The sequence below is a fragment of the Pygoscelis adeliae genome, unplaced genomic scaffold (genome assembly GCF_000699105.1).
Source record: "Pygoscelis adeliae isolate BGI_AS28 unplaced genomic scaffold, ASM69910v1 Scaffold232, whole genome shotgun sequence".
Taxonomy (NCBI): Eukaryota; Metazoa; Chordata; class Aves; order Sphenisciformes; family Spheniscidae; genus Pygoscelis; species Pygoscelis adeliae.
Window position 1 is genome coordinate 2,613,440 of NW_008824473.1, and position 13,005 is coordinate 2,626,444.

General features: G+C 48.4%; 1 protein-coding gene across 1 annotated transcript in view; it reads left to right on the forward strand.

Moving 5' to 3' along the window:
• NTN4 (netrin 4) overlaps positions 1–13,005 on the forward strand; it is a 53,130-nt gene that overhangs the window by 34,550 nt on the left and 5,575 nt on the right. The window contains 6 exon segments of the mRNA XM_009321351.1: positions 1,279–1,405; positions 2,713–2,901; positions 9,145–9,286; positions 9,288–9,329; positions 10,043–10,155; positions 11,328–11,396. Coding sequence (XP_009319626.1) covers positions 1,279–1,405; positions 2,713–2,901; positions 9,145–9,286; positions 9,288–9,329; positions 10,043–10,155; positions 11,328–11,396 — 682 coding nt within the window.

Below are 13,005 nucleotides of genomic sequence, written 5' to 3' on the forward strand. Positions count from 1 at the left end.
TCCCCCGGCCCCCCTGTGGTGCTCCCAAGGCCGAAAGCAGCCGGTGGCTGGTGCAGCTCCCCAGTTCCATTGATTTTATGGCCAACCTGTGGCATGAGAGCGGGGCCACGCCGGCAGGGCAGGCTGAGGTCTCTGGCTCATTACTGAACAGCAGGAGAAGGTGAACCATGCTGTTTATTGCCTTCCTTTCTCTATCACTTTCCCCGCGACTGGTGAAGAAAGGGGCATAAGGGTGGTGAGGCACCACTCAGCTTGTGTTTCAGCAAACACAGGACACCGGTCGTGCCTTGAGCCTGGCCATGCATCAGACATCTGGAGAGACTTGCAGCTGAAATGCTCTTAGTGAAACTGTATTTAAAAGCAAAACGTTGAGCAGAGTAAAGCTGCAAGCACAGGCAGCCACCGAAATAGCTATGGTAGGTAGCTGCCTGCCACGCTCCATGGCAAAAGGCAGGGTCTTCAACCTTGCCAGCAGAGCCATGCTGCTTCAGAGCTTGATTTCGTTGCATCTAGGGGCTGCCTGGCTGCTCTTGCCCTCTGTCTACATCCTGTTTTCTTTGCATTTGCTAACAGTGTGAGTAATGCCAGCGGCTGACAGGGCAGCTGGCACCAACCATGCTATGCTGGCTTTTCATCTCTAATTACCCCCTTACACTAGGCTGTAGCTGTTAAATTACCTATCTGTCATGAAGATATCCAAGTATAGTCACTCACGGTCTTTGTGCTATCCTTGGTTCTTCCTTTGTGGGGCAAAAACTCTGCCTAGGATGAGTAGATAGCTATGTTTTGGGGGGTTGAATTTCTTTTTTTCTCATACTTATTTATGTTGGTGATGGCTGGGCACACAGAGCTGGGTGCTGAGGTTGTGAGTGCTATTCCTGCAGTGCTGCAAAAGTGTATTTGTGTTTCGGAGGGAGAAAATAGAAAGATTTTACAGTGTGTCCCAAGGATGCTTTGGATCTTGGCTTTTTTTAATCTCCCCTGGAAATTCATGCTGCAGCTGGAAACTCTCTGCTAAAGATGTTTTAGGTCTCAAAGAAAAGTTATGATTATATACTACCATGACATGCAGATCCGCAAATACTAATCTAATTGAAAATGTAACTGCAGAATATTTGTCTAGTTCAAGATACCAAGACAGACATCATGCTAGCGCTCTTTCTAGCCTATATAATAGCATCTAGCTGATGCAGTATCTCCTGTACCTGGGCATTGCTCGTGCCCCAGCAACTCTTTGGGCTTTGCTGTGGGTGATCCTTGCTCTCTTTCCCCTACTAGGTCCATGGGAAATGCATGTGCAAGCACAACACAGCAGGGTCCCACTGCCAGCACTGCGCCCCGCTCTACAACGACCAGCCTTGGCAGGCTGCTGATGGCAAAACTGGAGCCCCCAAAGAGTGTCAGTGTAAGTAACCAGCTGGGAACAGGGTCTCCAGAGCCTCTGCCAGAGCAAAATGTTTCCTCCTTGCGCACCTTTCTCCTGTTTTTCCAAGAGGCAGCAGATACTGGGGTGATGGGCAGGTGGTTGCTCAGCAAGTGTAGAGCCAATACCACACTCCTGCCCAATGCCCACCACATGTTTGTGTGGTGGGGACGGCCCTGTTCACAAAGTTCCTCACTTGGAAGTCCTCATGAGACCGTGTTTTCTGTTGGTGTGGCCTTTCTGTAGGACTCAAGAGCATCTCCTTGAGACGCGGTCTTCTGTTGCAGGCAGACTGCAGCCTGCCAGGGTGCCTTGGAGGTGATGGGGGGGCAAGTGATGGGCGGCCAGCATTGACCCCTCCATGGGAACCGCTGACAAACATGTTTGTGCGACGGCTGGATGTCGGCTCTGCGAACCCAGCACGCACCACCCAGAGGATGAGCTGCGGGCTCTGGGGAGGTTTGAGGATTACTTCTGTAGTACCAGGGAGGGATGCTCGGGGTGAGTGCAGGCTGCAGGGGACCGCATAGGTCACGAGGTGATCTGCTTCAGTAACAACAGCAGTCTAGCCAGAAGGGTGCTGAGAATTAACCACACCACCCTGGGAAGGTTCGCAGGCGTGCTAAGCACGCTCCTGCTGTGACTACCATGCTATCAACACTAAGGTTAGCATCAGCCTGCCGATATGGGCTGTGGTCACACCACACTGCAGTATGGATGTTCCCCAAGGGAGTGACAGTGAGTCCCTGTTACCACCAGCAGTATTTGATGTGCAGGGGTTGGAACAGATCTCACTCGGCCCCCGACTTCAGGCATGGGAGCATCCAGAATTCTTCCGCTGCCAGCACAGGGAAAGGGGGATGTTCGCCCTCTCTCACACACCTCCCCTCCACCTGCCTTTTCCCTCTGTCACCTGCAAGGAGCATCCTGACAGCACCCGCGTGGCATTGCTGATTTCTAAAGCAGGGAGGGAAGGATTCAGCCCCAGCAGGACCAGTGAATGTGGGAGTTCTCCCTGCGCTGGCCTGACCACATTGCTGCCCTCGTACTGGGAAAGCCATACTGGAAATAAAAGAGTTAAATTATTTTTTCTTAAATGTCACCTCTAAACGTTGGGAAGCGTGAATGAAAATGTGATGATACTTCATGCATTTGAATGAATAACGGGTTCATAGGTCAGGTCTCCCATTCCAAAACATGGTTTGGGTTTTTGTGTCTCTTTTCTATAAATCAACATCTTTCACTGCCTTAATGAGTCTTTCTGTTCCCTTTGGCTTTGCATGTCTCAGCATGCAAGTGTAATGGCCAAACCGACACTTGTCATTTTGACATGGATGCGTGGCTGGCATCAGGCAATCACAGCGGTGGCGTCTGTGACAACTGTCAGCACAACACAGAAGGGCAGCACTGCCAGCGCTGCAAGCCGGGCTTCTACCGGGACCTCAGGAAGCCCTTCTCTGCCCCGGACGCCTGCAAACGTAAGTCAGCGACCTTTTACTAGTAAAATGCTTCTATTAAGTGGGAGGGCATCAAAGGAAAGGTGAGATCTTCCTGCTCCTCCTTGGAGCAATCTTCTTGCTTCAGTGTAGGACAGGGAGTTCTTTGAATTCCCGTATTGATGCTGTTTGCAAAAAGCAATGGTGCGGTTTGCAGGGCGAAAGCCTGCAGATGCTGTTGACAAATCTATCCCGAGGATCCCTGTAGCTTGGGGGCAGGGGAAGAGAGATGATTCATTGACTTTCTCCTGCTATTTTTGGAGAGCAAAAGCTGCATCATGTTTGCATGTTCTCCTTGTTTGGTGATTGCCGCAACCCCAGAAGCAGGGTGCCTCAGCCAACAGCTGGTGCATCACCCACCAGCGCATGTTCACAGCAGCAGCAGGTGGGTATGGAGGAAGAGATGGGAACACGAGTTAAGTGATATTCCAGAAGGCGTGACACCAAGGAGGCCAGGCCAAAGCCAATGACTCGGCCACATGTGAAATTAAATATTTCCCAAGCAAAAGCAGTGATCCAAAAGCCACAGTCCCCAGGGACCACTGTGAGGATGGTGACTCACCGTGGGGGACTCCGGATCCCCAAACCACACTGAGCACATTATGCTGGTCAGCTAAATATAGGGTGCAGGCATGCTCTCTGCTCTGCACCTACAACCACCCACTGGCTTCACTCCTCACTAACCCAAATCTGGAGGAGGACCTTCATGGGCAGCAAAAAAAAAAACCCTACTGACATGCTGCTTGTGTCATTTGAGGGGACACTGAACACATCTCTCTCCTCCAAAGGAGAAGTACCTGCGTTTAAAGGAAGAGAAACCCTTCTGGGGTGGGGAGCTGCACCCCGGGGCTGGGAGGGTGTGTGCGGTTTCACTTTTGTCTGCGGGGTCGGGTTGGGAACAACTGCTTTTGTCCCACTCCCTCGCTGCGCATCATCCTCATGAGACTCCCGGCGGCCCTGCCAGCCTGTTGCAGAAGTCCTCCTCCCCTCCACTTTTCACTCGTTGCAAGGAGGAGCAGCAACAGCTGAACAGCCTGTTTTACAACCCTAATTCTCTTTATGAAAACAGAATTGACCACAGTTTTCCATTACTTGTGTAAATAATTATTTCACTGCTGTAGTATGTACACAAATTTGTTTTCTTAAACAGTGAATCTAACGACTTTTTAAAGTGCCTTTACCTACTTGTGTGCATCGAAGTTCCTAGTCTCCTCTGAAACATCAGATACTTTCCCTCTAATTATTGCCAGAACTTAGGCAACAAACTTTTGTTTTGGAGTCTCATTAGTAAAAATACAGGTTTAAATCTTGCACTTAGACCCAAAGCAGGGGCTTGAGGGTTTTTTCCTAACTCATGGATTCAGCCTTGCTGATTAAAAAAAAAAAAAAAATTGGATTAATTGACTCCTGGTAGATAACACAGGGCGAAAGACTGAAATAAATTCTGTATGGGACCCTCAAGCTCCAGAATGTGCTTTTACTGGGGTCGTGCTGCCTTCACTAGGATTGTAATTTGTGATGCTTTTTACGTGCCAGCTCCCATCAGGGAAGAGCACGCACTTTTCCGAGGCTATTGAAGCCAAGTCAAGCTTTGGCACTGATTTGAGCGCCGTCTTCTGGGCACCTAAAGATAATGCCCTTCACCTTGGAGGTGGTAGGAGTGGCTGCCATCTCCTGTGACGTCTCATACAGCCCACCAAGGAGATGGAGTTTCACAAGGGACCCATGGTAGGGTTTTCCTGGTGCCAAAACACCTGTCTAAATCCTGCGGCTGTTTGGAGGGTCTGAGAGGGAGTCAAATGGCACCTCCTGGGCTGGCCAGCACGGAGCCTTCTTCCTTGCAAAACCAGATGGAACCAGAGGTCTCGGGACGTATCACTGCAAAACAGCCATGGCTCAAAGGGAAGGCTGCCAACACTGTGCGTGTGCCTGTGTGCAAGTTAGACCAGTGCTAATGAAGTCAGGCATCACATCACGTTATTAGCTATATGTTAGCCAAATCCCAGGAGACGATTAAAAAGTTCTCCCAGCCCTTCTGGGCAGAAGGAAGCTGTGGAGATGAGATGATTAATGGGTATTTTTGTTGACATATGCTGGTGCTCGGTCCTCTCGGCTTTCTGCGTTCACCTCTAAATCACTGGCCCATGGCATTCCACTTTCCATATTTTTTCTCCCAAAAAAGTGTGCATGACATAAAGACTATAAATTTGTTTCCGTTACTCTTTAATGCAACAATCCAGCCTCTTTATGGACCACTATGCATTCACGAACTCTGGTATTTAAAGGCCAAAGGTAACATATATTTGACAAGAACTGTAAGATAGCCTTGAGTACAGTGAGCAAAAGTCTACATTTATTTACCTTCTGCATTAGGTACATCGACTTTGTTGCTCTTTTTTTTTTTTCTAGTGTTTGTGAGTTACAGAGCATGAACTACTCAAGTATCTCAGGGAGACAACTTTCCCCAGCATAAACTGGGTTCCACAAAAATGTAGGGATTATCTGAATGCTTTCCTTTCAGAGGCCCTGTTGACACAAACACGCAGATTATTTCTCTCTGGGCATTTCAAACCCTTGCAAATGCTCTCCTCCCTAGGACCCCTTCACCGTTTCCCTTCCGGTCTCCTGCTGCCGGGGCTGCTCCCTGCACCCGGGGACCCGGCATCTCACGGGGGAGCCCAGCAGCTTGCAGGGCCGTAGCAAATGACTAATGACTGTTAAATTAAATTATATAAGACCGACTACAGCCTATGCCTGTCACATTTCCAAGGACCGTGCCATGGTCTGCCATAACAAGGGGTGTGCGTGGTGCCCTGTTATTCTTTCTGGGAAGGCCACAGGATTGCCTGCTTGCTTCTGGCTCAAGGCACCATTATTGCTCAACCATGGGGTAGCACTGAAAATTTAAAAATACCAAGGTCAAAGTAAATAAAGGAGTTGTTAAGCCATAATCTTTAAGGATACTTTAAAGATTCTTGTAGGCGAAGAGTGTATATAATATTTGCTCAGGAGTAGGTGTGTACCCGATAAAATGAGACATTCTGCAGTTTAAAACAGCAATCTGATGCCTCTTTCCCCCCACCATACCTATCGGTCCCTTTCTTTACATCCCTCATGAATTTTTAAGCCTCAGCTACAGTATAATTGCAGACAATAAATCGGGTTTTATAATTGCCAAGTTTATTTTTGCTTTTCAACTGTAGGTTTTTGAGGGTAAATATTTGTCATTTCCAAAGGTTAGCTGGCAGCTGAAGAAACCACAATAGTATCACCAATCCAGGGCGGGGAAATCCAGCTCCGCTGGAGTCCCGCTCACTGGGTTTCGATCCCAATCAGCACATGCGATGCCAGGACAGGTGGCTGTTAATTCATATGTGCGTGGAAGTCACGTGCAAAATATTGCTATGTAGTACAGGGTGGTAAACTGGCATTTTAATGATGCTGCTTACAATCGAAAAGAAAGCAAAAAGATCAAGCTTGTGGAAGGTTTCTCTTGGTCCCAGGCTAGAGGTGCCCAGCCAGCCCTTCTCTCACTGGAGCTCCCTTGGCCATGGAAACCCCCAGCCTCCCCGGTGGGATGGCCACGGCACATGAGACAGGCACTGTCCCGAAGCCTCGCACTGAGAGTCTCCACCACAAAGTGCCATCCAACACTGTCTGTAGCTGCTTTATCTGCTGCTCAGCAGCGCCTCTCACCTTCCTGGAGGTGAGTCTCCTACTACCTGTGCTACCATGAGGTGCAGATTGAGTGGAAGAAGGAAAACGGGATCTAAAACCAATACTCAGCGCAGCAGCCCATGAGGGAACAGTAGCTGCAGCTGCCAAATGTTGTATAATCAGTCCTGCAATCCTTTTCTTCCTGCCATTGCCATAGTACAGAAGCACTTGGACCTATTTTCATGCATTTCTTTCAAAGTTGGCACAACGCACTCACATTTGATCTCTAGAGTCTCATTTCTGTGCTCGGTGTGTAGTGATGGGCTGCACTTTATGTCTCTGCATTGCTCAGCACGTTCCCACTGCAGCACGTCACAAACATTTACCATGTTGTAAATTTGCCACCCAAAGCATCCAGATTAATGCCACTTAATGTCACCTTGGGCCTCCACCCAAGATGCAAGACCAAAAAGCTTCAATTCGCCAGCCGCCAATGGGAAGCAGGTCGGCGCCTTGGTAGTTCATAGGGGAGCAGCCAGGAAGGACAGGGTCCATGGAGGTAGGTGTGCAGCCCTTGTAGAAATGACCAACCTTTACAACACATCTCTTTGCAGCTTTTATTAAAAAGTATAGCCAACTACATTCTCATTTTTGATTGCCATTTTAATTGCCTATGAGCTTGCTGCTGTATTTTTCATAACAGCCTTTGTAAATTTAATATTCTTGCCTCACCATGGTGTTGCCACTACCATTAAATTTTCCATTAGGAAAAAAATTGTGCAAAAGCATTGTCTAAAACATAAAAAGCTCCAACCCCAATACTGTTGGGTGTAAAACTCAGCTGAAACCTGACCGAAACAGGACCAAATCTCTCTCTGAGCAGTGGGTTTAGCTCACTGACTGCAGGAGAATAGAAAAGCTTTAAGTGCTTGATATTTCCCCTGAAGGGGCTGAGGAATGCCAGAAATAGCCACCACATCTAGTAGGAAAACAGAGCATTTGGCTACGTGTGTCAGGTGTAAAACACTTCACAGACTTCAGGAGAAAGGTATGCGAGTCTCAGTGAGCGCTGTTGAAAACTATGCTATTAAAGGTACCGGAGTTCACTGCCTGCAGCTACTTATGCAGTTTGTGGAGAGTCTTTCTAATCTTTTAATTTTATATAATTATATTTGTTTGGGAATGGAAAGGGTGGGGAAAATTTGGGGATTACTTTGGCAAAGATTTTGGAATCGTAGCTGCCTCTAAGTTAACTGCCAATATTAATCTATCCTTTAATATTTTGAAACAACACTCCAGGTATGTCAAATCCCTGAAACCACAAAAATGTTGTCAGAGCAAAACTAAATATATGTGCGCAGCAATAAGTATTTTAAGAGAAAGAAAGGTTGTGTTGCATGCAGTGGCTTTTCTGCTTTATTGCCTTCACAGTTGAAAAATAAAAATATTCATATTAGAATTTGGTGCAAATTTTCCCTCCAGATGGAATTTTCTCAGGAAATCCAATTTTTATGTAAATTGAGTTTTAGACAAAGGTCTTTCAGCAGGGAATTTTTTGCCATAATGCACAAGGCTGACCGTAACACGTCCTGGTCAGAGAACCAAACCCTGAGGGAAGGAGAGCACGAGTCACCCAGCTACTGGTACTGCGGGGCGCTGTGTTGCCTGCTGGCCAGGCCAGCTGTGAGGTTTGGCTCACACAGTTGATAACTGTATTTCTGATCTTTGAAAAGATTAACATCTTTTGGGGCAAAAAGATTGTAGTCTTAGAAGAGACACAAATTACATTTATGCAAAAGACAAATCCTAAGAAGTAGGCAAGGAAAACTTCACACCACCTATTTTAGGGCATCCTTTCTGATTTGTGAGAATGGCCATTTCTCCCAGTGTGTCCCAGTACACTTCCAGTGCATCGTTCTGCTGCAAGGGGCTGTGGGGGAGGAAAAAAGAGCAGACAGCTTTTCTGACATGCACTCTGCAAACCTGTGTCCTGGAGTATATGCAAAAGCATATCTCTGAGCCATCGGTGTCCTCATTCTTTTTTTTTTTAACGTTTTGAAATGATAGGTTTAAAAGAAAATCAGACAGAAGCAGAGGGGTACCTTTTGCTCAGCCTCCACTTTAATTAAAATGACCATTCTGAGGGGTATTTTTGGCCTCCTAGATGCAAGACAGTTGTTATTACTTTAGAAAGCAATTATGCTCTGATTCATTTTTGCAATGAAGCACCCACAGCTGCTTAAACATTACTGTGAGCCAGGCACATCCCTGAGTACTTGGCTGGACTAGAGTCCAGATTCTATAAGGAAAATAATAAAGGCCTGTTTGGCAAAACATAACGCAAAACCAGGGTAGGTTGACTAATTAAGATACCTCACAAAAGTTAAAGTCATACAGTTTCTAAAGGGAAGTTCTGGTCAGATTTATACAGGCGAGAAGGAAAAAGAAGCCCAGAAACATTACTGTCCCTAAGCAGAGCGGCAGTTACACAGGTATCTCCTGCGCCTTCGTCCCACAGAACTTTTGCACTCACAGATGCTCTCTGTTCCCCCACGGTGTCCCCCGCAGCCTGCTCCTGCCACCCACTGGGATCGGCCACGCTCCCCCTGGGCCCCCGTACCTTCTGCGACCCCAGCACCGGCGATTGCCCCTGCAAGCCCGGCGTGGCGGGGCCCCGCTGCGACCGCTGCCTCCCCGGCTACTGGGGCTTCGGGCAGCTGTGACCCTCGCACCGGCGACTGCCGCAGCAGCAGGTGAGTTGGGGGGTCCCGGTCCACCCCCCCCAGCTTCAGCAATCCCCCTGCAATTTCCATCGCAGGGAAGGCACTGCTCCGACCCAATGTATGCATGGGACGCAGTCTGAAAAATATCCGTTATATGAAATATTTGGGGTTGGGTATGCTCAGGAATTGGGGATGGAGCGGGAGCTGAGGCTGCAGTTCACCTGGGTGCCTGGCACACCATGGCAGGGCACCGGCGAGTTTGGATTATTGGCTTTCGGTGCTGATGTTAATGCATGGGGTGTTTTCCATAACCTTCACCGATGCTTCCTCTCCATGAGCAAAATGTGAGCCTCAGGGAGATCTGAGCGACAGGACACCAAAGGGTTAATATTGTTCTGTTGCAACTGAGCTTGCATTGACTGTGTTGGACCTAGAGTCAGGCTCCGACTTTTAGAAGACAGCACATTTTAATAATACCCCACTCTCTGGATCTTATATGTTGGGGTTTTTTTACCATGCTGGGGATATTTATAACATATAAATCCCTATAATGCATTTTAAACCCAAAATGGATTCATGACCCACTCTGACAACACTCAACCTGTTCACTTTCCAAAACTGCCCCTTGCGTTTAACACCACCAAGACGTGCAGTCACGTTGCGCCCGGAGGATGGGTTGGTGGTGGCCCTGCTTTCTGCTGGCTCCAGGAGGAAGGCTGACCATCTCCTTTTCCCCCCAACAGCTCGAATGTGACCTGGCACCACGAAGTGCCTCCTGTCCAGGCGGTGCTCAACGAGAGCGAGCCCGCCTGGGGCTGGGAAGACGAGCAGGGCTTCTCGGCGCTCCGGCACTCCGGTAGGACGGCGGCTTCGTGCGTGTTTCCCTGCCCCATCCCTCCTGCCAGCAGCCAGTGCGGATACTGTCTTCTGCACTAGCTTGTAATTAGTGCCCTGGCAGTTGCAGGAGGGGATGGACATTCCCCTGTTAATGTCCTGTGTGACCACCTCCTTCCCCTCCATTAGCTGGAGGAGCCTTACAGCTCATCTCATCAATGTGAGGACGTGCAAACCCTTTAGGCAGATGCTTCACACTGAAAACCTGCACCCAGCATTTAGCTGTTGGTAAGGCAACAGTTGCCTGCCTGAATTTGCAGCCCCAGCTCAGAATTTCAAGGCTGAACACGCTCTTTATTTTGTCCATCATGTTTTAGATGTGTCTTTGGATTCACTAGAACTACTACATGTTGGACAAACCAGCAACATTATTTAGAGGGTGGTTTTTGCCACTTCACGGGCAGGGAATTGGAAATTTCCAAATAAAAATTTAGTTCCCCAATACCCACAACAATTTTGGCATCAATTGCAGCTTACGATGCAATTCGAGATTGCCTAGCATTTCAGCTACGGTTTCAGCTGGGGAAGTTATTTCCTCCCCAGTCTGGAGGAGGCGGGTGCTGCGTGAGGTTGCTGCGAGGCAGTTTGTCCCCACAGCGCAGTGTCAAGCTGTCCTCCCTTGCAATCGCTGCATGCAAGCAGGCAAGCGTCATTTCCTCCATTTTCAGAAAGCGTCATGATAAAATCTCGAAGATACAATAATTGAGTTAATTGAGGGGAAAGCTCCATCATTTGTCTGGGCAACTTCATTTTAAACGTAAATAAGTATATCATGTTATTCTTTGTTCTAAGATCACGGAAGTCATTAATCTGCCTTAACCTCTGCAACATTTCCTTTTAAAATTTCGTCTGGTACATTACGGTGTGGAAAATACCATGGGGAAAGACATGCGTGTTATTTGCATCCCGAGGCAAAATAATAAGGCCTTTGTTTCCCTTCTCTTCAAGTTGTAAACAAGGAAGAATTGCCCTTGGACTAAGATTGTATATTTATCCTGGATCTGAAAATAGGGCTTTTTTTGCACAGGGCTCATGGACCATGTGAAAACCTTTGACAGGTCCCAGGCTCTGCCCACGAAGGCTCCTGTCTTTTAAGTACAATCCACAGCCGTTTGCTTCCTTCTCTTTCCCCAGGCAAATGCGAATGTAAAGAGCAAGTTTTAGGGAATCCCAAGGTCTTCTGCGGGATGAAGTACACCTACGGTGAGTTTCGGGTGAGGTGGCAGGGGCGTAAAGGGAGGTGCTGCGAGGCGGTGCAAGAGTGTAAAGCGTGAGAGGTGCTGCTGTGTGCACCGCTCCGTCCCTGCAAACCCATGGGCTACTTAGTCTGGGGGCAGATCTTTGACCTTTCCAAAATGTATAGATATCATGGTGCCAAGTCAAGGTGGGTGAAGCATCTTGCTCTGTTACTCACCTCTCTTGCTAGCAAAATACTCTTGTGCTGAAATCATGGGAAGACAAGGGTTGGAAGGGTCCCTAAGAGGTTGTCTAGGTCCAAGACAGACTGGAAAGCACTGTTACCAAAACCGGGTCACTAAAACTCTGTCTGTGGACCAGGTGCCCCAAGAACAGTCTCGAAATCACTAAATCTGAATTACACTGAATGTAAGGAGGGACAGTGATCACCACACAAGCCACTACATGGAGAAAACAGCTCAGGCAGCTACTGGGAGCTTCCCCCTGTCAACAAAGTTCAGCTGTTGCCATGGGGTGATGTATATTGTCTATGTGTCTATTGGATTTAAATGAATGAGAGGACGCACTTTGTTTCCCAAGACCTCTCTGGTGTGTGCCAGTGAACTGCCTCCTTCATACCACAGCAGAGCAAGGAATGCTCTGTGTAGCACTCCCTTCCTTCACAGTCTTCCAGGGGTCTCTTGCACCTGTTTCATCTCACACTGAAGTTGAAAATGCACAGAGAGATAACCCCTACATCTGCAGGCTGCGGAGCAACCCACAAAGGGAAGTTCAAGGGACCGCCAGCTGTTGAAATATAGCCCTGGCCTAGCGATATTAGGAAAAAATCTGATTCTGCTTTGCTTTGCTCCCTGGCCGCGATAGTGACTGTGTTTAATCTTGCAAAAGATAAGAAATAAAAAAAAAAGAAGTCACAAAAACCCCAAGTTCATAAATCTTATCTAAAGTGCACTCAGCCTTCCCACCCTTTCATCACTCAACGTGGAAAGGTGTCAGCTAAACTGGAGAGGCAGATGAATTATGGGGCTCATCATGAGCTTCAGGAGGCCATACTGTAGGAGGAGAGGTTTCCCTGAGCTGCCTAACGTGCAGCGCTGAATAAAGCACCACCATACGGTAATACCTACCAGTGTAGGCATCAGTGCAGTCAGGAGAAGGCTCACGCGTGGGACCTGAACCCTGAGCCTCCACTGCACAGGGGCTCAGCAGGTGGGATACCAGGCGGCGGGGGTGTGCCAGTGGGTATCTGTGAGGGTATCAAAATACTCCGTGATTTGCCTCAGTCCCCACCAACATCTCAGTCTGCCACTGCATTTGGATTTGGCAATTCTGCAAAGCGGGAGGGCCGGCAGCAGGAGTGCTTACCAGGGTGGGATGGGGGCAGCCCCTCACGCCCCTGCCTGCTGCCTGGCCTGCCCGGGCCAAGGCCGGCAAAGCCTCCAGGTCCATCCCTAAAAGCAAGGCTTTCCACTTGATTTCCAAAAGTGCTAAGGAAGCCAAAGTCTTTGTTGAGCTCCAGGGGAAGATGAGGCCCTCACAAGTTTTGAAAATCAGGTCATTGGGCCTCTCCCGCTGCCCACGTGGCAGGTCCAGGGGCCATGGCCAAACCAACCGG